This window comes from Natrix helvetica, assembly GCF_964273705.1.
Source record: "Natrix helvetica genome assembly, chromosome: 9".
Taxonomy (NCBI): Eukaryota; Metazoa; Chordata; class Lepidosauria; order Squamata; family Natricidae; genus Natrix; species Natrix helvetica.
In genome coordinates this window covers 7,914,517-7,939,992 of record NC_138560.1, presented here as the reverse complement: position 1 = coordinate 7,939,992, position 25,476 = coordinate 7,914,517, and the positions used below count along the sequence as shown (strand labels likewise).

The window sequence follows — 25,476 nt, the reverse complement described above, 5'->3', positions numbered from 1 at the left end:
GTTTGTGAAGGTTGAGACTCTGGAAAGAGTGCAGAGAAGAGCAACAAAGAGGATTAGGGGACTGGAAGTTAAAACATGAACGGTTGCAGGAACTGGGTATGTCTACTTTAATGAAAAGAAGGACTAAGGGAGACATGATAGCAATGTTCCAATATCTCAGGGGTTGCCACAAAGAAGAGGGAGTCAAACTATTCTCCAAAGCACCTGAGGGCAGGACAAGAAGCAATGGGTGGAAACTAATCAAATAGAGAAGCAATTTAAAACTAAGGAGAAATTTCTTGACAGTGAGAACAATTAATCAGTGGAACAGCTTGCCTCCAGAAGTCGTGAATGCTCCAACACTGGAAGCTTTTAAGAAGAGGTTGGATAGCCCTTTGTCTGAAGTGGTGCAGGGTTTCCTGCCTAAGCAGGAGGTTGGACTAGAAGACCTTCAAGGTCCCTTCCAACTCTGTTATTCTAATTTCTAAATTAAGTAAATACAAGGACCTTTCATTAAGCCTTTTCTCCCCCCCCCAGTGCCATTGTAACTTCAAAGGGGTGCTAAACGAATTGTTGTGAGTGAAGGATCACATTAAATTTACTCAGCACGGTTTGGCTAGCAAAGTACATCTGCATCTGCTTGCTTTGGGGAAAGGGGGGGGGATCTCTCTGCCTGTGCTCAGAGTTGCCTTGGTCCAGGACATCGGGGATTCCCCCCAAAGCAGCATCCCGAGACTTGCGAAATGAATGTTTGCTCCAATGTGGTCTTTGTGGAGAATCTGAATCTGGCACCCACCCCCACCTCCAAACCTGGGTGCTGCAATGCAAACTCCGTTGAGAAAACTAAAAGCAGAAGTTGGCCGTGTGCTGAACAGACATTTCTGCAGTCTTGATAGGAGATGCTATCGTCAGATGCAAAAACCCAGAGCAAAGTGGGGAGGGAGGAACTGTGCTTGGCTTCTTAGCAGGCCTGTTTTGCACACAATAGTCTCCGTTCTTCAGCTGGTCAAGGAAAGCTCTCCGGGACTAAAACCACCATTTTCAAAGTTGGCCAAAGTTTTAAGATGAATGGCTTTCAACACCCAGGGATCCCCAGTCGGCCGCTGAAATCCATTCATCTTGAAGTAGCCTTCTACTGACCTGGAAGATTCAATTAACCGTCCAGGAGATAAATCTGTTTATCTCTGGTTTATACCAAAGCAGAAGAAGGTATTTTACAAGACCAATGACCAAACAAAGAATGTCTAGGGTAGTCTGCCACAAAGAAGAGGGAGTCAAGCTATTCTCCAAAGCACTTGAAGCCAGGGCAAGAAGCGATGGGTGGGAAATTAATCAAGGAGAGAAGCAACTTAGAACCAAGGAGAAAATTCCTGAGTTAGAACAATTAATCAGTGGAACAACTTGCCTCCAGAAGTTGTGAATGCTCTAACATTGGAAGTTTTTAAGATGTTGGCTAACCATTTGTCTGAAACGGTATAGGGTTTCCTGCTTGAGCAAGGAGTTGGACTAGAAGACCTCCAAGGTCCCTCCCAACTCTATTATTCTATTCTTGTCTGCTCCATCATGGATGCCTTCCAGACCTCAGCTCCCAGAGTTCCTCAGAATTCTGGGAATCGTGGCCAGAAAGTGCCCATGTTGGAGGAGGCTAGCCTAGAAGGAAGAATTGCTGGTTTTTTTTTTATGGCTGACGTTGTACAACATACCAGTATTAAATTGGAATGAGAACTGCTTGGTTTGGAGTTAGGCTAGTGTTTCTCAATGTTGGTAATTTTAAGAAGTGTGGACTTCAACTGCCAAAATTCCCCCAGCCAGCATGCTGTATAATATAGCAAGCTGGGGAATTCTGGGAGTTGAAGTTTAAATGCCTTAAAGTTACCAAAGTTGAGAAACATTGGCTCAGACTGTTGCATATGACCATAATTTCTTAGCCTGGCTTATTATGGTGTATGAATTCACTCCATATGTATGAAGCATGGAAGTTCAAAGTCTGGGATGCAATAGTCCAAGCGACCACTAGATGGCAGCAAAGGATTTCCCATTTCTCTTTGCTGCCACCTATGCCTTTTCTGCAGTATTGCAGCCTGGATTTGGTAGTCTTATTCTGGAAAGAAGCAAATGCCATGCAATTCTACTGTAGTACTTCAAAATCCTAGGCTCAAACCTTTTTAAATTCTAAGACTGGGTTTTCATCTTATAGTAAACAGACATTTTTAGACTCAGGCATCCCGTTATACTAGCAACATACTAGCATTGAGCACGATAAGACAATCAACCAAGAGCAGCCTAACGATGATTCTATAGAAAACATAGGAAATAATTAGTAACTCTAGGGGGATTTTTTTAGAAATCAGGAATGATGGAAACAGCCCCCCACCTGTTCATGCTGTCTCCCAAACATTAAATAAATAGAGATTTATTGGCCCCACGGAGATGGCTGGTCATCTCATAGCAGTAGCTGTAGGTGTCGAGGTACACTGCTCTTGAACATGGAAGTTCCGTTGTTCAGCACCCCCTTCTGATGCCTATTGGCTATGAAAAACCTCCCTTTGCTGATAGAAAAACTTTTTTACACCAGCCACCAGCCTTCCTAATGACCCAAGTGCACAATCACGCAAGGATGGGATTGCCTCACTGTTGCTCTGCGTTGCACAAAATGGTGGGTGTGGCCGAAGGGCTGCCAGTAATGCAGAACTGTGGGTAACACCCAACTCCAAAGCAAAACACGGGACCTTCAAGGCACCTCGAAGGCTGAAGGAGGAGATGGGGGCGGGAGAGAACAATGCCTTGGATTCCAGCCAAATGACTATTCTGTCTAAAGCAGCTGGCAGAAGCTGATCCAAGGAAAGCCCGAATAGAAGTCCTCTTAATTTTCTTTTTCAATCATTCTTTCAATGCAACTTGATTTTGGTGGCCATCTCGGTGTATCCGAGAGGAAGAGGAGAGCAGAGACGCCCGTCATCCTTGGTCTTCTGCCCCAGTCTTTTTCCAAATTGGAGAAGGGGCCGAATCCTGCAGTGAGTGGCAGGAGGAGGGGGAGTGGGTTCAAATCAAGCGTTAAGGTGGCTTTGGTTTGGGCTTAAAACTGTGATTCAATATCTCCCAGAAGAAGGAAAGAAGGGGACGCAGTGGCTCAGTGGCTAAGACGCTGAGCTTGTCAATCAGAAAGGTCGACAGTTCGGCGGTTCGAAGCCCTTGGGGCGTGTAAGGGAGTGAGCTCCCATTACTTGTCCCAGCTTCTGCCAGCCTAGCAGTTCAAAAGCATGTAAAAATGCAAGTAGAAAAATAGGAATCACCTTTGGTGGGAAGGTAAGAGTGCTCTGTGTGCCCTTGGCGTTGAGTCATGCTGGCCACATGACCACGGAGACGTCTTCAGACAGCGCTGGCTCTTCGGCTTTGAAACGGAGATGAGCACCACCCCCTAGAGTCAGGAATGACTAGCACGTATGTGCGAGGGGAACCTTTACCGTTATCTTTTAGAGCAGTGGTTCTCAACCTTCCCAATGCCGTGACCCTTTAATACAGTTCTTGACCCCCAACCATAAAATTGGTGTCTTGGTTCCTAAGACCATTGAAAATATGTGTTTTCCAATGGTCTTAGGCGACCCCTGTGAAAGGATCATTCCACCCCCAAAGGGTTTCCGACCCACAAGTTGAGAACCACTGTTTTAGAGGTTTAAGGTTTAAGGTTTATTTGGATTTATATGCCGCCCTTCTCCAAAGGACTCTTGTGGCAAGAGGAAGGAGACAATGGGCCCGGGGGACAAGCTCACTGATATGTATGTACTAATTTATTTTATGGAGTTTGTAGGCCATCCCAGGCTGCCATGAGCAATATTTGATCAGTATTACAGAGACAGAAGTCAAAATGTTCCAAGGTTGTCCACAGGATGTGGTAAATAACATCACAATGGCAGCTGTGACCCTGTGGCTCAATTATACGGTTATGTCAGGCGTTCGCTATTTGGATCACACTTGGTAGATACTCCTGGCACCCTGAAGCAGTTGTGGTACTGCAAAATTTGAGAATCCCTGTAAGAAGTAAAACATGTACAATAAAGCTGCCTAGGGCTTTGGTGACAGTATTGGGAGATTTAGAAATTGTAATAAAAATAAATAAATCTGTTAAAAACTGTAATAAACAAGCAAGAAAAATATCTGCATTAGGTTTTGTTTTCAATATTTATGTGTTTAAATTGCCCAGTCGGGTAGTAGCAGCTTTGGGTGCCCTCCAAATCAGTGAAAATGTTGAATCCTGGCTGGGAGATTGTCAGCAAAGATTGATGGGAAATTGAAAAAGTAACACAGAAGAAAAGAATGGGCAAAACCGCAGGAAAACTGCATAGAGCTGAATTCTACTTAGAACATAGAATAGTAGAGTTGGAAGGGACCTTGGAGGTCTTCTAGTCCAACCCCCTGCTCAAGCAGGAGACCCTATCTCATTTCAGATAAATGATTATCCAATCTCTTTTGGAAAGCCTCCAATAATGGAGCACCCACAATTTCTGAAGGCAAGCTATTCCGTTGGTCAATTGCTCTAATCATTAGGAATTTTCTCCTTAGTTGTAGGTTGATTCTGTCCTTGGTTAATTTCCATCCATTATTTCTTGTCTTGCATTGTGGTCCATTGGAAAATAAGTTGAAACCCTCGTCTTTGTAGGAGCCCCTCAAACACTGGACTGCCGCTATCATGTCTTAAAGGAAACTCAAAAGGAAACCCTCATATTCCCATGTTTCCTCATTTGGTTAGGGTAGAAAATCAAAATTGGAAACTCTGCAGTGTGGCTGTAAAAAAGGATTCAGGAGTGTGCATCTCAAGGAATGAAGGAGATGTGTGAATGAATGAGACAGGAAACCCCTGTCCTCTTCCTGCTCAGTTCATAAAGCCAGACAATTGCTACACCTACTAGCAAAAGCCAGTTTTTTAAAAATCGCAGTGCCTCCCAGGTCTTTCCTTACGGGCAGGCCTTTTATGTAGAACAATCTATGTTAATCCATTCATTTGCCATAAAAACATTATATAGACTTCGGTGTCTGAGCTGTAGATATCTCAGAAGCCCTTTGATGGAGCCACAGACGACACATGATAAATAAGGGGGAGGGGAAATAAGAAAATATTAAAATGTAAATATACAGGAGGAAAAATGACATGAATTGACATGTTAATAATTATAAGAATATATATCTAAGAATGAATTTGAAAGGAAACATAAAAAACTGTTTACAAAAAAACCCAGAAGAAATGGCTGGTAGTCCTCAATTGATGACTGCAATGGGGGGGGGGGCAGCATTTCTGTTGTTAAGCAAGGCAATTGTGAGTTGTGCCCCTTTTTATGAACTTTTCTTTTACCTCGGTGGTTAAACAAATCTCTTGTTAAGTGAATCATATGGTTGTTAAGTGGATCCAGCTTCCCACATTGACTTTGTTGGAAGCTGGCAGGGAAGATTGCAAATGGGGAGTAGCACCAGGATGCTATGGTCATAAGTGTGAGGACCGGCTGTAAATCACTTTTTTTCAGCCCTGCTGTTACTTTTGAATTGTCAATTAAAAATGGCTGCATTATTTAGTCTGCAATGCAATGCTTCTGCCAAAAATTCCTGTTTACGTTCTGAGTTCTTAACTTGCCATTTATATTAATATAAGGAATTATTATAAGATATTAATTCCTCCTTCAATTCACCGACAAGGTTCACATTTCACTATAGTTTCTGTAGGCAATATTATCAGCTTGGTTAAGAATAAAGCTCTGATGTGCAAAAACACCCCTATCAGATGTGGAGATCTAAAACTGGATTTACGTTTTTAAGATGATGTTGACTTTACACAAAATCCTCGGCTTTCAATTTGGGTTTTGTGATTTGGGCACGTTTGTAAAAAAAACAAATCCCTGGAAGTTGGACTGTCAAGATAGAATATCACAGAGGTCAAGAACCCAGTGTTGAAAATGCAAACCATGCTTAAATAATTCTGCCAATTTGCTTTCTGTTTTAAATAAGGAGGCTCACTTCCAAGAAATTCATGATTGTAATTTGTTGGTACTATAAGATAACACGATGAAGTATTAATCTAGGTAAGTTTGGTTGAGTCCCTAGTTGTTAATTTCATGTGTTTAAAGATCGGCTCCAATCCTGTATGTAGGTGTTAGCGCAGTAGTGGGATTCACATTTTTTTACTATTGGTTCTGTGGGCGTGGCTTTGTGGCTTTGTGGATGTGGCAGGGGAAGGATACTGCAAAAATCCCCATTCCCTCCCCACTTCTGGGGGAAGGTTACTGCAAAATCTCCATTACCTCCTCACCCCACTAACCTACTTTCCAGTTCCCTTCTCCTGTTCAGGGCAACAAAAGAAGATCAGCTGGGAGGCAGTGGGGGCGTGGCCAGCCTATTTGCCGGTTCTCCGAACTACTCAAAATTTCTGCTACCGGTTCAACAGAACCTGTCAGAATTGGCTGAATCCCCCCTCTGTGTTAGAGTCATTGAGAATTAATTATCTTAATTGCATTTAAAATGACCCCAAATTTTAAACAGCATCCATAATTAGCAATATTTGTGGGAACTTTAAGAGGAGAACATCAGACAGGAAGATGCTATGAAGTTATAATCAAAAATGCCTGTTTAGGATCCCATGTCTTATTCCAGAAGGTATTGTTCCATATGTAATATGACCATTTTCCTGATTCCTAGCTAGATAAGAATTAGAAGGATTTCATTTTACAAGGAAGAGTCTTGTGAGAGCCTAAAAACTAACAGGTTTATTTGCGTATGAATTTTACTGCCTGTATTTCATCAGAGATTGGGGATGCTATCTTGCGATAGGAGAATATGGAACATCTTTGATCGTGAATGATAGTTGAATTTACACAACACAGCCAGATGGAAATTTCATACAGGAAATAACAGACAGACATAACAGATTAACAGGGCTCATTCACAAAATATTTGTGATTTTGATGCTGAAAGTTTTGCCTTCTGAACTGACAATGCAAAAGTAATAAAAATACATTACAGTTACTCGCTTGCATTTGTTTGAAGGCACGCTGGTACTGAAAAAGTGACTTACAACCGGTCCTCGTACTTTTGACCACTGTAGTGTCCCCATGGTCATATGATTGCTGCTTGGGCAATTGGCGTGTATTTACAATGGTTGCAGTATTCTGAGGTCACGTGATCATTGTTTGCGACCTTCCCAGCAGCTTCCAATGAGCAAAGTCAATGTGGAAAGCCAAATTCACTTCAGGACCATATGATTGATTTAATGACCGCAGCAAACATCCTAGATTGGACATGATACGTCCCTTACTGCTGGTTGCAATTATAGTCATACGTCAAGTACGACCTGTATCGCAAAATGTTGATAGATTGTTCATAGAACTATAGAAGGTGTTCTGACCGAAGCTTCCCAAGAGCAAGAAGCGAACTCCTTGTTCTGACGAAAACCCCTTTTACTAATTTGCTGTGAATTCTGCTCATTCACATCCAGCAAAGTCTTTCAAGGGAGGATTTACAGTCACAGACCTTATCTGGCTTGGAGAGCTGCCAGGCCGAGATCTGAAGAACTTGGCCAGGAGAGTCAGGAACCAATGAAGCGAACAAATTGTCTCCTGCAAACTCCACTCCCCTTTCGCTCCTCTTTTATTCCCTCTGGGAGGGGCCATTCAACGTCCTCCTGTGGCCTTACTCCCAAGTCGACCCCTGTTTCTTTAGCTGTTCCCTTCGTCTGGCAACTCTGTGCATACGCACACTGGGAACAGGCTCCAGCTGTTCCTCTGCCTCACTGATGTCTGACTCTGAAGGCAGCTGATAACTGTCAGACGGCCCTGCCCCCCTCTCTGCCTCCGACACAGAGCCCTCATCAGAGCCTTCCCCAGACTCCAGGACTGGACCTTGTTCCTCCCCAACCTCCTCCCTGTCTGAATCTGGTGGGCCACAACAGTAAGGTTTGGAATGAACCTTGAGATCATCTAGCACAATTCCCTTTCCAGAGCAAAAATCGGTTATTCCAGCATCCTTGGTAAATGGCCACCTAACTCATGTTGAATGGCCTCCAGGGAAGGAAGGAGTATTTCCCACCTCTCTTACTCTTGGGGAAGATTTCCTGATGTCTAGGCAAAATCTATGCTTTCTAATATCCACCATTATTTCTTGTCCTGTATCCTGGATCAATCCCGAACAAGTGTGCTCTATCCTCTATCTCGGTATTTCTCAAGTTCAAGAGATGTGGACTTCAACTCCCAGAATTCCCCAGCCAGCATGGATTGTTCAAGGTTCTCCTCCAATCTCAGTCATGGAAGCCTGCCTGGTGATTTTGGGTAAGTTTCTCTATCTCTCAGCCTAGTTCAGTATGCATGACCATTTCCACCTACAAAGGTCTGTGCATGTGCACAATGTTAGAAAAGGGGGAAAAAATTAAATTTTTGCAATGAAGATTGTTTTGCGCATGTGCAAAACCGAAAATCAAGATGGCGCCGCTGCCGATAGAATCGGTTCGGGGGCGTGGCAGCCAGAGTTACAACCTACTCAGCCGAACCGGTACGAACCGGTAGGAACCCACCTCTGGAGTGCCATAGGTTCATCATCACGGCCCCAGTTACTTTACTTTATTGATTAGCCCATGGGCCATACCAAAGTGCAGAATTCCAAGCACAAATTATTAGTAAAATCTCCCCCATCCTAACCCATCTCACAGACTTAATGTGGAGAATAAAAGAAGAAGAGAGAATTCTCTACATGTTGCCTTGTCTCTCTTTGTGAAAACAAAAACCTTTGCTTCCTCGCCCCCCACCCCCCCCAGGAATATTAGGTGAGTCTTGAATGAATTTATATACTATCAAACTATTTTTTGCAGTAGGGGACAATCTGAACAGTGTTGACCTTGCAAAATAGAGTAGGAATTGTCATCCAACATACCAAGCTGTTACTCAAAACCACAGCATTTTGATCAATTCAGAGCATGGTAATATAGGAATTGAAAACAGAGACCAATTAACCAAAGGAACTGAGACTTGTAACTGCACATCGTCCCACCTGGAATTATTTTAGACACATCACTTTTTAAAAAAAAACCCGAAAGAACAAAACATGAAAACCAACAACAGTAGGAGGAAATTTAAACATGATCCCTCCAAGATAAAGCAATTTCCAAGATTTTAGAAATGAGGATTGCTACCGATAATGGCTAAAATAGCACAGCACTTTCTACAAACTAAAATAGAATCTATGCATGAAGTTTTAAAGTTTGCAGAAGTGCCCAAACGGAGCAAAGCAACGTGCAAACTTGCAAAGAAACACCCACAGACTTTTTTTTTTTAAACCTCCAAGGAGAACACTTAAAACTCAATTGTGGAGGATTGATTCTGCCTATTTGACACGTGTGGGAACCTTGAAGGATTGGGACCGACCACAGTCAAAGTACATGTAATATCAGGTCCATTCATATGAGGATTGCTTTAAGACCATGCCGATTTGTGACAGAAATCCCGGTCCCAATTGTGGTTGTTAAGTGAAGAAGGACCTGCACTGTGTAGAAACCACCTTGATTTGAACGATAAAAATGTGGTAGGTGACTGGGTAGATTTCTATGCAATGCAAAACTTTGCCGGCTCATTTCTGCATATCAGATTTTTGCTAGAAGGCCTGTATGGACAGTATCCTCCCGCACACATCCCTACGACCAATCCGCTCTCACAGGGAGGGACTACTACTGGTGCCGTCCACTAGGCAGTGCCAGCGGGCGACGCCTAGGGGTAGGGCCTTCTCTGTGATGGGCCCAACCCTCTGGAATGACCTCCCCCCCAACATTAGAACTACCACTGACTTCCGTTCCTTCCGTCAAAAATCAAAGACTCACCTGTTTCGATTAGCTGGCCTGGCACATTCTTAGTTTTTACCTCCCGGTGGATATATTTTAATGGGTAATTTTGGGTAATATTTTAACTTCTGGGTTATTAGTATTTTTAATTTACTATATTTATTATTCTATATACAGTCTTGCAACCTCCTCCACCTACGTATTTAATTATTTAACTGTTTTATGTATGTATTTTATAACGGATTTTAGTGACTGTACACCGCCCCGAGTCCCTTTCGGGAGAGGGGGCGGTCTATAAATACGAATAATAAATAAATAAATAAATAAAAATAAGTCTGGAATTTGACAACAGACTTGGAACTTGATCCAAAGGGAAAAATAATGTAATCTGAAACCAAAAGTGTTGAATGGAATTACAGACTCACAGGAGTTGTTGGGCTTTGAATAACAGACTGCAGGGTGAAGATTAAGCAGGTAAATCATACAGAATTAAGTTTATCTGCCGGTCAGCAAAAGATTGACTTAACTCCTGCCACCAGTCTGATAAGGAAGTAGACACAAAAATTTCCATCTGGGTCATTGATAACTAAAAAAAAAAAAAACCCAGGCTTTTCACAGAGCTGACTTTCTAATCAAAACAAACTTGAGATGAAGATCATTCGTAATTTGTAGCTAGTCCTTGAGGACACATATGTTAAATATGGAAATATATTAAATATAGAAAATGCATTAAAAAGTGTGATAATAACAAAAATACAAAGAGGTGCAATAGAACAACTGTAGCAAAAGAAAACAGCGGTTGTACCAATAGTGAGAGGCGTCTTGGGTGCAACCCCAAAACATCAGGCGCATCACTTTAATACTCTTGGCATTGACAAAATCAACATCAGTCAATTGCAAACGTCAGCTTTACTTGGAATACCTTATAATATCCTACAACAACACCTTTAACTCCATCAAACGACAACATCTGCCCATTCAGGTCCTTGGGAAAAGGACTCAGTAGGTAGAGAAAACTGTGAAACTCAGTCTAAACACCTGGCCAACTATGCAACAAAGATAAATAATGCTAGATATTGGATTCTTTAATTGGATTTAAGCATTGCAGATGTGTCCAGGGATAGAATGGGAGCAAGTGATACCCTGTGCATTGTGACATCAAGCTGCATGCATGTGGTCAATGCATCAAGATTGCAGCCACAACAATGATCCACAGACCACCTGTTTTCATTTGCAACACACATTAAAAACAGACAGAACTTTGAAAGTTGTTATTCCATTTCGAAGGAGATGTTTTTGCTATACGCCACCGCACCTTAACCTTTATTCAAAATGTAATGAACAAGCACTGTACATGATAAGAGATTCAAGGGTTTTATATGCTTTTTATTTTGAAAAGATCTCTGATTCCCTCTAATGTTAATTAAATGGGGGAAGTCTAGAATAACTTCGCATCTTAAAAAAAAAAAAGAGCGATGAACAATTCAGTCTTATTTGGAAACCATTTCTGGAGTATAATTCTAGGCATGGCATTGTGTCGCACCCCCAATGTGGCTTCTGGAATTTATATTTTAATTTGATGCATACTCTACAGCAGTGATTCCCAATCTTTTTTGGGCCAGGTCCCACTTAAGCATCTTTAAAATCCTGGTGCCCCCCCCCCCCAATGACATATAATTCTTACTTTACTCAAAAAGTGAACTCTATTCATGCGGAGGAAGCCTAAAAGGCCATTAACTTGGTTTAAACAAGGCTCAAATTGCCCCCATTAAAATTCAAATTGCCCCCCTCCTGTGGGGCGTGGGGCCAACATTGGGAACTACTTGTCTACAGCAGGCGTGTCCAAACTTGGGAACTTTAAGACTTGTGGACTTCAACTCCCAGAATTCCCCAGCCAGCATGGCTGGCTGGGGAATTCTGGGAGTTGAAGCCCACAAGTCTTAAAGTTCCCAAGTTTGGACACCCCTGGTCTACAGGCATTAGTTGCCGTATTTTTTCCATGTGTTGTTTATTTAAATATTTTCTTTTTCCGGTTATCGGTTTGCGTGTTGTGAATAGAGGCATATATCTACTAAGAATGGGTCATGAAATGTCCTATGTTATTAATGGTGCATTAGAATATCTTAACTAGTGATAGTTTAGAGTGCCAGTTATTTGAAATTGTTGGATAGCCATCTGTCTGAAACGGTATAGGGTTTCCTGCCTAGGCAGGGGGTTGGACTAGAAGACCTCCAAGGTCCCTTCCAACTCTACTATTGTATTATTGTATTATAAATTTGTTGGTTATCCCCCAGTAGTCTGGTGCTTATGCTGATGTAGTTGCTGCATTTGTGGTATTATTTCTTTTCCTTTTTTTGAAATTATAAACAATGAATTAAAATTTAGAAGAAATCGGAGCGCACCATCGTATCTTGATCTTTATGACCATATGCTTTGGACCAGGAATCAACCTTTCTTCTCTCTTTTATCAATTCTGCGGATATATGCGCCGGACAGGGTGATATCTAGCAAGAGTGAAGATACACGGCTCAAGCATTTTACCAAAGTTCTTTCCTGAGTTCCCAATCTATTCCCACTGGGCTGGTTGTGCCGGTCAGGAATTTTGGAGGAGGTAGTCTTTTTTCCATCTGTAAGGTCGGCCCAAATCAGATGGCATGTTGTTATGTGATTTCATCTTGTTCAGTCTTGTACAATTTTTTTTTAAAAAAAGAAATAGGTTGGACCAATTGCCGCGTCTGCTTCCTATTTTGCGTGTCAGTAGAATCACAGGGAGCGCATGCAGTTAAGTCTCTTCGCTCTCTCAATTTCCCACAATCCCCCCAAAGGATGCTTCATCGGGGTATTATGGAAACGAATAATCAGCCAGACTCACGCTGCTGAAACAGTTTTGCTTGAGAGAGTGAAGAGACTTAATGCAACTCCTAGAAGACTCTTGATAGATGGATGGCAGCCCTGGAGATTAGTGTCAGTGGGCATGGTGCGAACCCCACCCCTCAGAACCAGTTACAACACCCACCCACCCCAAGTGCAATCTTCCATGGAGTTTTCCTCGCCAAACAAGCATAAGTCCTGACTTCCATGGGAATTTCCTCTCCATCTGGGATACAGGGATCTTCAGACCAGTGGTGGGTTTCAAAAATTTTTAGAACCTCTTCTGTAGGTGTGGCCTGCTTTGTGGGAGTGGCTTGCTGGCCATGTGACTGGGTGGGAGTGGCTTGCCAGCCGTGTGACCAGGTGGGCGTGGCCAACTTGTAAAATGTGGTGAAACTCACTTAACAACGCTCTTGCTTAGCAAGCAAAATGTTGGCTCAGAAACTCTGGCATTTGAAGCACTCAAGTCTTAAAGCTGTCAAGTTACAAGTTACAAGACCCTTGCACCCCTAACCCTTTAGAAAAAAAAACCCCAGGGGTGTTCAAACTTGACAGCTTTAAGACTCCCAGAATTCCTCCTCTCGCTCTTCATCTTGATGATGTGCGGGTGGATGGGGGGGAGGTAGCTGGAACCGGTTCTAAACGGCACGGTAGATTTGTATAGAAGAGGTTAGAACTGGCAGGAGCCCACCCCTGTTTCAGACTCATGAAAAACAGCAGGAGGCTTTTAAATATGGTGACCATATTTTCTTGGAAAAAACAAAGAACAAACAAATGATAAAAGGGGCTAATTTGGCAGAGTTTCACAAGAATTTTTTTTTTAAAAAAATCTTCATGTTTAGAATTTGGCTTTACAAAAGAAAACTGGAGAGCCAAACGAAGGAAAGCTTCAACAAAACACACATTCTAAAAACCAAACAGCAAGTGTACGTTAGTTTAAAGAAGACGATTCATTTCCCAGACGTACGTAAAAGCCGCTGCATGAAGGGGGAAAGAGTAAAATGACCTAAAGAGAGGACCAAAGCAAGGTTTCGAAAAATAAATATATCCCAAGAGGACATCTTTCTGCTCTTTATAATAAAGGACTGTCAATGGTCGCCATTGTAAGGCATGGAGAACTGTGTGCTTATCTGTATGAGGGAATGAAGAACTGCAAATCCTACCCCTGAGGGGCTCAAGGAACATGTCTGGAATTCTGAACATTGCTCAGAGCAAGGAAAATCTACTCGTGTTGCTCACATGTGAGGCAGGCAGGCTGACATGGCAGAGAGGGAGGACAGTGGTACGAGAGGGGGGAGTTATGGTTGCAGCTCGGAGATGCTGGTGGGACAGCTAGCACAGGAAGCCGAAGCAGGAAGTCTGAGGCCACAATGGCGGAAGCCTCTGTTGCTGCTGATAAGAATTGCTGGAGAAGCTCAGAGCTGCCCTGTTAGCTTGTGGGGGTCTTTAAATAGCTCTCCCATCTTCTGTCATAAAGGATCGAGAGGAGGAGGTGATGGGAGAGATGTGCACGGAGTTTCCTGTTTGGCTATTGAAATCCTACGTCTGGGAGGAGGAGGGGGGGATTGGCGGTTTTACTGGCGCTTGGTCTCCTTTGCTCCAGCAATTTTTTTTTTTTTGGCACTGGTGGGGCAAAGGGGCAGCAAAGTTTGGATCTGCAGAAGCGGGACAGCCTGGGAGAAAGGAACTTTCAAATTTGCAGGGCTGGGCATGAAACGGTACCTGGGACAGGAAAGCCTTCTTATCTTTGCTCAAGGAGACTCTTTAGGGGGTTGCCCAGCTGAAGGGGTGCTCCCAGCCCGGGTGGGCAAGCTTGGGAAAACTAATCAAGCTGGGGTGAGAGACCACAAGGAAATCTTCAAGGATGTAGGTTTAGATTGAGCACATGAAAAAAAAAAACAGAGAGGTGAGCGTGTCTAAATTGTCCCCAGGGAAACAAGATGGGTGTCACAGGAGAAGACTATTACTTGGGTAGATTGATATTTCACCTTTGCCCAAAAGTGCTTGGGCAGCTACTGCCATTCATTTTATCTCCGTAACAATAACCTGGTGAAAAGAGATTGGGATAAGAGAGAATGACTTTCCCAAAAATCACCCAGGGAATTTCCATGGCTGACGATGGAGTCAAACGTGGCCTTTCCTCATAATTCATCCTTATAACCAAGGGTTACTCAACCTTGGTGGATGGACTTCAATTCCCAGAAGTCTCCAGCCAGCATGCTGTACAATATAGCAAGTTAGGGAATTCTACCGTCATATCAGGAATAACATGGTGCTGGAGATTATGAAGAGATGCAAAGGATTTGGTTGCACAGGGGTTTTACTGTGGAATTTGCCATTACGAGGTGCTCTGGATTTGCCCCCAGAGTATCTCAAGAAGGTGCTGCAAAGCCATGGAGCCAGGAGGAAACCAGAAATTGCTTCTGAAACTATTGTTGTTAGAGGACACCCAGATCACTTGATTGCTTTCTGGCTCCATGTTGCGCTTGGGAGTTTCCCAGAAATTTTCCTTAATAGTTGGAAGGTTTTTTGACCAGATCCAGCTCACTCTTTTCGTATCCTTGCAATTATTATGGAAAGGATCCTGGCATGACAAGAGAGAGTTCTTTTAACAACTCCTCTGCTACGTAGCCCCCAGCCGAGACTTGGCAAGTGACAGAATAAACCAATTTTGAAGAATTCACATTGCATTGCCCTGAAGTCAAATGTTCTCTCACCTGCTAACCTTAACAATTACACACAGGATGGAGGTGGTGGGGAGAAGAATAACCGGGTTTAAAAAGTTGGTAACCTCTACTTCTGCTTTCTTAAAGTTTCTGGTTGACCCAATGGTAGTAGACCTGCTCCAGAAATTCAAAATGGCATTTTTTTTAAAAAAATATTTTTTATCTCGCCTTTTAAAATTATTTTTATAAACAAGTCAAGGCATTTCTTCCTCCTCCAATTTTCACCACCACAACAACAACCCTGTGAGGTGAGTTGGTCCTGGAGAGACAAACTGGCCCAAAGTCACTCAGGTGAGCTCCCGTCTAAGGAGGGACTAGAACTCACGGTCTCTTGATGATTGGCCCAAAGCCACCCAACCGGCTTTCATTCTTAAGGCGGGACTAGAACTCAGAATCTCCTGATCTCTAGCCTGGTGTCTTCATCCCTCAATCAAACTGGTATTTTTTCTCCCCTTGTGCATTTTAACAGCAATCATTCATCAGAACTATGTTAACCTTGCACCATCCATTAAGAGTCCCTTGATCTGCAGAGATGAGCAGGTGACCAGACTCGGATCACTTTCTTGCTAGATCTTTTGCAGATCGAATTATTTTGAAAGCAGAAAGAGCAGGGATAGGGTGGTGCCTGATTAGCTTGGCTTGACTTAAAGAAAAGAAAACTGCATTGCCTTATGTTTTTTGGAAACGGAATCATTCTTTCTGCGTCCCATGGAAAGGCAGATTGGGAAGGCAACGTTATCTATCCCTGCCACAAAATGACCAAGGAAAGGAAAACAAATCCTGGCCTCTGACACCTGAAGCATTTCAGAAAATCCTAAAGTCAATGCCCAACCCAAGAAGACATCAGTGGTCTCTTCAATCTGGAAGTTGTGGAGCTGTATTCACCAGCTAGTCCGAAAGGTCATAGAGAAGGAAGATGGATGGTAATGTTAGGCCAGGTCCTTTGTTAATCGTGAGTCTAAGCCTCTATGGTCTCTGCGTCCCCTTGAAGCCAACAACTTCCAATAACAGCTCAGACAACGAAACCCTGGCTTGGTGGTTTCGCTGTGACAGACCAATCCAGCTTCTTCTTTGCAAATGATTAAGCAAGTCTCCATTTCCCTCATCTTTAAAAAATCTGAACAGGTCAGCACTAAACGACAGTTAGAATCCCAGCACAGATTCCTTCCTTGCCAATAATAATGCAAAGCCGAAGATAAATGCATATCCTTAGAGAAGAGTTAGCTATATATTCTCAAGCTTTGACCGGGGAAGAAAAAAGTTCCCCTTCCATGAATTCTGAAAATTCTCTACCCATCTTAAGTTCATTATTAATATTATTAATTATTTTCTTCAAGAGCACAGTGTGGTTAAAACAAGGCATATCCTTGAGCTGATCAAATTTCGAAGCCTCCAATGTTTGTACAAGTCAGCCTCTGTTTGGCCAACCTGGTCAGAAATATATGCTGCATAGGAAAAGAAAATGTAAAAAGAATGGACAAACCTAAAGCTAAAGCTGGAAAGAACGAATGAATTAAAAAAAAGCTGAAGTTGGAAAGGATAAAAAGCTTGACAAAAATAAAAAAAATGGATTAATAACAAGAAGAATGCAAAAAACAAAAATCAAGTAAAAATAAAGTGAACTGACCTCTTACCACAGGGGAGTCATTCCAATTTGGGGGTGACGTGTCCCCCAATACTTTGTATCCTACCCCCAGACTTCTGTGTTTTGGCATGGAGATGCCATTTTCGTCTCTTGCTGGGCAAATCTTGATGGTTTGGGGAAAAATGCGTCCCCTGCGTCGGGTTATGACAAAGTATGGGGATCCCCCAAAACTCTCTCGCCTGCGTTCGTTTGGTTGGCCAGACTTAGCAGTGCAAGGGGCTCTCTGCTTCACAGCTGAAAGTGTCTGGTGGTGGTTTGGTTTGGGTTTTTTAAACTCAGAGACATCAACCGCCACGAAAGGGAAGGAAGAGGAAATTTTTTTGTACCAGAAGGAAAGAGCGGAGGGGGCCCCTGTTTCTGGAGCTGGGTGTGTATGAGACAGAGAGGAACTGAACCAGAGACCAGCTCAGTGCAAACTGGAAGACAGACACAAAGCGAGGGAGATCAGCTGCTCACAAATATGGAGGAACTTCTCCAGAACTTACCTTGATGGTGCAATCCATGGCACGCCTCTACCTGCTGCTTTCCGCCTAGATCTCCATGGGCATTCAGATGAGTTGCATTGGCAAGGGCTGATCTTGCGCAGGGGGCCGGATGAACAAGGCTTGGTGTGTGTGTGTGTGTGTGTGTGTGAGTGTGGTGTGTATGTGTGCATCTAATTTTGGGAAGTGAAGTCACACAAACCGCCAGGGCTGGTTTCCTATTGGTGTGACCAAGCTTACAGGCTCTGAAAGTTTTTTTTTTGTTTTTTTTAAATAGCATTGTTGGCTTAGATGCATTTTTTTCCTCTTCTTGTTCAAATTACAAATGGGTAAGTCAAGAGATTTTTTTTTTTGAGACTGCAATGGACAAGGGACAAGGGAGACGGTGGGTGAAAAACAGAGAGGGATGAGGGCAGAAGAAAACCTGTGGTGGTTCTTGAAGGCTCATTTGATTTATTTTCGCAGGAAGCAAGACCAAGAGGGGTGCGCCCCACAAACGTCAGAAGGACCCAAAGCTTGATCTTTAAAGCAAGCGCTTTTTTTATGGGTTGAAAATTAGCTTCTGGAGTCGGAAAGGCACTGTACACATTCAGAGGTAACTTCTAGTTCGACTTAGCCCCCGTGTTTGCGCCATGTTACCCTCTTCAGCTAAAGGGCATTGCTTACAGTGGGGGCCTCCTAGATTGAGGACAGGCAAGCCTGATGAATTATTTACTGAAATTTAGATCTCAATGAGACCGGAATTGCAAACTGCTTATACTGTAAGTTCATGCTCAGTGATTTTGTCTGTGATCCTTGATTCTGTCTCAGCTACGTTATTGAATGCTTTTGCTCTGCTATGCCGTTGGTAGGGAGGTTATTTTAGTCTATTTGGGAGACTATCCTGTTAGGTCAGTGAATGACCTGTGGGCACTCTCACAAAATGGCCTCCACCTTGGACCACGGTGTAGCCAATCATGTCCTGCTCCAGGGGTTGGGAGACAATAGGATGAGATTACTTTTTAAAAAAAATTATGGGCAGCTTTCTTCCTGCTTTTGATGCCCGTCTTAGCTTTGTTTTATTTTATTTTATTATTTTCTGTACCATTGGTCTCTCTTCTCAGCAAAGAAATAACCTGAAATTCCTGAGCTTCTTTTTTGTAGTCTAGAGGTTCTTGGAGCCTCAAGTAGAATCGGGTGGCATTCCTATAAAAATTATGTCGGGGCTGGAGTTTTGCTTGGCAGTAGGGGCACTTCTCTATTCATTTACTTATGTTTTCTGCTTAATCCAAGGATTTTTTTTTTTAAAAAAATTGAGGTGGTGCAAAGACATCAACAGACACAATGGTCCAGTGGGCAGGTGAGGATGCAGCTAATCCATTTATGAGATCATTTTGTTAGAATGAAGGATGCAGTGTCCATGATATCAGTGAAATTCCAGTCAATTTTGTCTGGGTTAAGAAAACGTTGAGAAAAGAGTTTATTTGAAAAGAAAACAGGAGAAGAAGTGGAGAACTTGATTCTCAGGTGGAGACTTGTCAGATGTCACATGGACAAGGCATGCATTCACATACAGTCTGTTTCTTTGTTAATTGAGATTCATTGATATTTAGTCAGTAAATTGCTGAACATTGTTGATGTGAATTTTGGACTGGAGTCATTCTAATTAGAATGATCTGATTTGATCCTCTCTCTTTATCCTATGAGCAGGGACAACGTTTAAATGACCACAGTTAGCTGATTACTCTATCTCGTGCTTCTTCTCTTGGGTCCTCAGTCAAGTCATTGGTTATTTATATGCTGAAGTGGCTTCATAACATAAGAATCTAGAACAGTGATGGCAACCGAGTGTTGAAAAGATTGCGCGGAAACATTGCCCGTGCGCTCTTCGAAGCCATGCTCTGGAAAAGCTGACCTTCCGCGTTTTCTAGTGTGCATACACACCCTATGATCAGCTGGCTGGTGCATATGCGCATGCCTAGGCCCATTTTCGGCACTGCCATGCGTGCAAAGGGAACATAGAACTTCCAGGTTCTGTCACGCATGCACACCCAACAATCAGCTGACTGGTGTGCATGCGCACACCGGTTTTTGGCAGTGCCTCGCGCATGAAGGACAACTGATCATTGCACGCATGTGTCTCAGAAACACAGAAGACAAACAGGCAAGGCTGTGAGTGCTGGGCGACATGACTTCATGTGCCACTTTGGACACGCAGGCCATAGGTTTGCCATCACGGATCTAGAACAAGGTATCTCAACCTTGGCCACTTTAAAATGTGTGGTCTTCAATGTCCAGAATTCCCCAGGCAGGTGGCCAAGGTTGGGAAATACTGATCTAGAGGCATCAACCAGGCTCTGGATTACTTTACAATATATTAGACCAGAAAATTGGGGCTATATTTTATTGAACAAATCACTATTGATGAGCCATGTACAATAAAATGACTGTATCTACCCATTGCACATATAACCTGATTACTTAATTTATCCATAGTCTGATTTTGCACATTATCTAAACTAACCACCTAGACTACCTTTGGACTGCACAAGGGGAATAAGAAAATGAACCATGGTTAGTATTATTTAAATTTAGTATGTGGATATGAATGCAACTATTTGGTTTTTAGCTCACCCAATTAAGCTGACTTCAAGTCATGGTTTAATTAACCTCCGTGGGCTTGTCTGCAGAATAAACAAATTCAAGCCCCAGCAAACTATGTTATAGATTATTGTGATGGTTATGACAATATAAACCCATTGCAAGAATAATATTGAAACAGAACTCAAACAATAATTAAGTTAACCTTTTGATTTAAGACTGCTAATTGTACCTCTGCTGCCAGTTTCTCTATATAAGTATACATACATCATATTCATCATGCTATTCAATAATAATAATAATAATAATAATAATAATAATAATAATAATAATAATACCACCACCTGACTTGAACATTCTGACTCTACAAAAAAGCCACCCTACTTGGAACAACTTATATCCTCTGACGTTACCTTAACAGTTCCTAGGTCCTTGGTAGCTGTTGAGCTACCAACCAGCCCCAAAGGCTGTGAATCTCACCAAAGATTAACCTAATAATAATAATAATAATAATAATAATAATAATAATAATAATAATGATGATGATGATGATGATGATGATGATGATGATGATGATAACTGGAGCACCACTTGAACACCAAAGGCATTGACAAATTTGCCATCAGTCAATTGCAGAAGGCAGCTTTACTTGGAACTGCTTCCATCCTGCAATGGTATCTGTATCGCCATCAAACATCCAGATTTGCCTATCCCAGGTCTTTTGTAAGGACTCAATAGGTAAACAAAAATGCTAAAGCCAGACTGACCATCTGTGCAAAGAATATCCTCCGACATTACCTTGACAGTTCCTAGGTCCTTGGTTAGGACTCGAGCTGTTGAGCTACCAACCAGCCCCAAAGGCTGTGAATCTCACCAAAGATTAACCACATAATATAAAAGGTACTTGGTTGATATCTACGACGCTGGCAGCAACCCATATCAATCATTAGCATCAGTCAGTGGTATTTCTGATGCATTTTTGAATGTTCACTTGGCTGAGTTTCATGTTTAATGAATAAAGTATATAACAATAAAACAGTGATACCCATTGTCATTGGGGCACTTGATACCACATCCAAGAATTTTATAAAATTTCAGCTTCCTGCAATAACACCAGCAGAATTGCAAAAAACTGTGCTACTTGAAACATCGTACATCTTAAGAAGGTACTTGGTTGATACTTAGGATGCTGGCAGCAACCCGTATCAACCATTAGCACCGGTCAATGGTATTTGTGATGCATTTTTTAATGTTCAGTTGACTGAGTTTCATGTTTAATGAATAAAGTAAATAATAATAATAATAATAATAATAATAATAAGTCCTAGGCCCCGGGGTGGGGCCCGACCAGTAATCAATGCCAAATCCGCCGAAACAACTGGCCGCTGTGATACAATTGTATAATAATAATAATAATAATAATAATAATAATAATAATAATAATAATAATAATAATAATATATCCTCCAACATTACCTTAACATTTCCTAGGTCCTTGGTTAGGACTCGAGCTGTTGAGCTACCAACCAGCCCCAAAGGCTGTGAATCTCACCAAAGATTAACATAATAATAATAATAATAATAATAATAATAATAATAATAATAATAATAATAATAATACAATAATACAATCATAGACATCGCAATACCAGGTGATAGCAGGGTCGCCAAGAAGGAATATGAAAAAATCGCGAAATACCAGGACTTAAAAATCGAAATCCAACGATTATGGCACAAACCAGCAGTGGTAATTCCAGTGGTAATCGGCACACTGGGTGCTATTCCAAAAGCACTGGAATTACATTTAAAACAGTTAAAACTTGACAAAATCACCATCAGTCAAATGCAAAAAGCTGCACTGCTTGGATCTGCACGTATATTGCGAAAATATGTTACGACGTCCTAGGCCCCTGGGTGGGGCCCGACTAGTAATTAATGCCAAATCCGGCGAAACAACTGGCCGCTGTGATACAATCATATCGTATAATAATAATAATAATAATAATAATAATAATAATAATAATAATAATAATAATAATAAATAAAAAAATAAAAAGAGGACGATAAAAGAAATCAAAATGGTGGGTGCAACTAAGTTATTGAATCTTTGCTATCCTATAAATGCTTCTGAGTTTAAGCCAACATCCTTCCCTATACCTCCACTATCACATCTTTCTACCTTTCTTACCTCCATTACGAGGTATATCGATATGCTGCTTTTCTTCATCAAACTTTCTCTCAACTCCATCCAAATTTGAGTTCTTGTGCCTTTCTGTTCCTCTCAATTCATCCAATCTTCCGTAATTTGTTTTCCAGTTTGATCCTTGTTCATTCTCTCTGTATGACCAAACCATCTGAAGCATATTCGTTTTACACTGGCCATTGCCTTTCGTACTTGAGCCACGTGAATTCAGCACTCATTCAATACTCTTCTTGTTTTTCACACGTTCTTCTTAGAAATCCTATGCTAACTGCACTCACCCTACGGAAATGCTACTGAAATGGTCATGTTTGTCTCTTCTTATAATGGTTTGATAAAAGGGGAAGATACCACGATATGTGTTGTTTATGGTTTCCTGGCCTCAGTGCCAGGCCCTGGTTCTAAATTTTGCTGCTGAAAGCATTCAAGGGGATGGCTATTCAACGATAGACTTCTCTTGTTATGTGACTGTCTGGTCTTTCATCTCTGCAGGAAGGATCTTCTGCAGATACCATCAATTAACAGTTCTGTTTGATGGGCTCCATTGAAAGCACGCTCACTCGGCTACCCCCCCTGCAGTAGAATACACTCACCAGGCTGTGCCTGCAGAATCTACTCAATTGGGGCTGCAGCCAACTTATTGGTTGCATTCACACGATATGTTAAACATGGCAATTTTCTTTCTGGTTTCTCATTCTGCGTGCATCCTGGGCAGCATGCACCTTGGCCATCGAGTGAATTGGAGAACCACTTGTCTGAAATGGTATAGGGTTTCCTGCTTCTTGAGTAGGGGGTTGGACTAGAAGACCTCCAAGGTCCCTTCCACCTCTGTTGTACTCTTCTGTTCTTAATTACATGTGCTTTATTTATTTGTAACACATTTACAAATGAGTGAATCATCCCAAGGTTGAGCCCCGTAGAAAGAAACTCACTTTAGAGTTCTCTTTTAGTTATTTGGAATTTGTGCTTTGAAAACTTGGTTTCAGTTTTCTTATTTTTCTTATTTCAGTCTCTTATTTTTAAGATAACATGTTATGAAACAAATTACCGGCTTTAATGCTTTATGATGCAGCAACAGCCTACAACAGCATTAACAGTGGTGTTCACATTCATCTCAAGAGTCAAAACTAGTGGGATCCACTCACATACAATGTGGGAAGCTCAATTAGAATTCATCTTGGTCAGATTCCCCTGGCTTAGAGCATTGTGTGAATCCAATCTCTTTTGTTACTTTGTAGTTTGGTGGTTTTTTTTTTCATAAATAAAAATAAATGGGTTAATTCAATTATGCTGCAAAGTGCAGTGCTATGTTTAATTCTAAAACTGGCGGATCTTTGAAAGCCTCTCATGTACGGTAAGGGGACGCAGTGACTCAATGGCTAAGACACTGAGCTTGTTGATCAGATAGGTTGGCAGTTCAGCGGTTCGAATCTCTAACGCTGCATAACGGAGTGAGCTCCTGTTACTTGTCCCAGCTTCTGCCAACCCAGCAGTTCAAAAAGCACAAGTAAAAAATGCAAGTAGAAAAATAGGAACCACCTTTGGTGGGAAGGTAACAGCGTTCCGTGCGCCTTCGGCATTTAGTCATGCCAGCCACATGACCACGGAGACGTCTTCGGACAATGCTGGCTCTTCGGCTTTGAAACGGAGATGGGCATCGCTCCTTAGAGTTGGGAATGACTAGCACATATGTGCGAGGGGAACCTTTACCTTTATCACGTACAGGATTAGTTAGGGTTCTGGATGCCTGTCCTAAATGGCCCATTCAGGGAAAGGAAGGTAAATTGTATTTTCTGGCTGCAAATTTTGTTCCTAACAAACAGAAACAGATACTCAAAGTGGACCATGCCACCAGCCCTACCCTCAACCCCAAGGACAGATCCAGGGGATGGTTTGGTAACTGGCCAATGTTTTACCATATTTTCTGTTTCATGTTTTTTAAATCATCTTTTGAGAAATAGAAATGCTTGGCTTCTTCTCTGCCTCTATCCAGCCAATGTTTCAGGGTTCAGATAAAAGAGAGGCTGCAATATTATCTTGGGTTTTTAAAAAAATAATAATTTGCTTTTAAGATCTTTTTTCCCCTAAAAAAAATAGTGCCCAACTAGTGAAGAGAAGGACCAGGGGAGACACAAGAGCAGTGTTTCAATATTTGAGGGGGCTACCACAGAGAGGAGGGGGTCAAGCTATTTTCCAAAGCACTTTAAAGCCAGGCAAGGAAAAATGGATGGAAACTGATCAAGGAGAGAATCAACCTGGAAATAAGGAGAAATTTTCTAACAGTGAGAACAATCAATCAATGGAACAGAAGTTGCCTTCAGAAGTTGTGGGAGCTTCATCACTTGAGGCTTTCAAGAAGAGATTGGACTGCCATTTGTCAGAAATGGTGTAGGGTTTCCTGCTTGAGTGGTGGTGGGGGGTTGAACGAGTTGACCTACAAGGTCCCTTCCAACTCTGTTACAAAACAACTTGTTGCCTAGGTCATTGCCACTTTCAGCTTGTTGGAAAGCTCCTCCCGACACTTGCTGTTGGCTGAAAAAACCTTCAGTTTTCCAACTTAGGCAGAGCAAAGGGACAGTTTCATTTCATTCTGTGTTCTCCTCCTCCTCCTCTTCTTTTTCTACTACTTTTCTGAGCTCTGCTGCACCTGGTTTGTGCTCGGTGGTAAGGCGTGGGGGCCCTGTGGTTTCCGGTTGCTGTTGTGCACTCCTTGTCTCAACGCTGGGGCTGATTGCACAATCTCACATCATATTTTCGGAGGCTGGCATACCCACCCACCCACTCACCTCTCTGCTGAGATTCCCTGGAAGGGGCACAGAAGGGAGCGCCCTCAAAATCAATAGGAGCCGTGCATGAGCCTACACGTAAGAGTTCTTCTGAAGGATCATTGGGGCAGTTGGAATGCTGGGTGAGGGGCCTGTTCATGGGATGAGGATGGAGAGCAGATAGGGCTTTGGGGGTACAGAAGCCGGACTGCAGGTTTCATGAAGGACAGAGGTACATAAACCCCCGGGCTATAAGTAGCCTCCAACTCCACCTTCAGTTGCCACTGTATTGCAAATTTCAATTTGACAGATGCTTTCTTTAAATTCTTGGGTTGGAATTACAGTGAAATCAGATTTGTTTGGGGACTGAATGTCACCCACAACTTCATCCTATCTGGGGATCAAGCCTCCACAGGACATCAC

At 42.3% G+C, this 25,476-nt stretch overlaps 2 protein-coding genes across 11 annotated transcripts in view; one reads left to right on the top strand and one right to left on the bottom strand.

Annotated features, from left to right (window-relative positions):
• LOC309396581 (retroviral integration site protein Fli-1 homolog) overlaps window positions 1-17,652 on the bottom strand; it is a 26,906-nt gene extending 9,254 nt beyond the window's left edge. For 5 of the 6 annotated variants that reach the window (XM_081961812.1, XM_081961814.1, XM_081961816.1 and 2 more), the window contains exon 1: window positions 17,512-17,652. In XM_081961812.1, coding sequence (XP_081817938.1) covers window positions 17,512-17,529 — 18 coding nt within the window. In that variant the 5' untranslated portion in view covers window positions 17,530-17,652. Of the gene's footprint in view, window positions 1-17,008; window positions 17,244-17,511 lie in introns of those variants that run through there. The other variant, XM_081961817.1, reaches the window with a different exon arrangement.
• ETV2 (ETS variant transcription factor 2) overlaps window positions 17,281-25,476 on the top strand; it is a 24,959-nt gene continuing 16,763 nt past the window's right edge. The window contains exons 1-2 of one of the 5 annotated variants that reach the window (XM_081961826.1): window positions 17,281-17,393; window positions 17,974-18,103. The gene's annotated coding sequence lies outside the window, so the exon portion shown is untranslated. Of the gene's footprint in view, window positions 17,394-17,417; window positions 17,635-17,725; window positions 17,838-17,973; window positions 18,104-23,912; window positions 25,153-25,476 lie in introns of those variants that run through there. The other 4 variants (XM_081961825.1, XM_081961824.1, XM_081961827.1 and 1 more) reach the window with 4 other exon arrangements.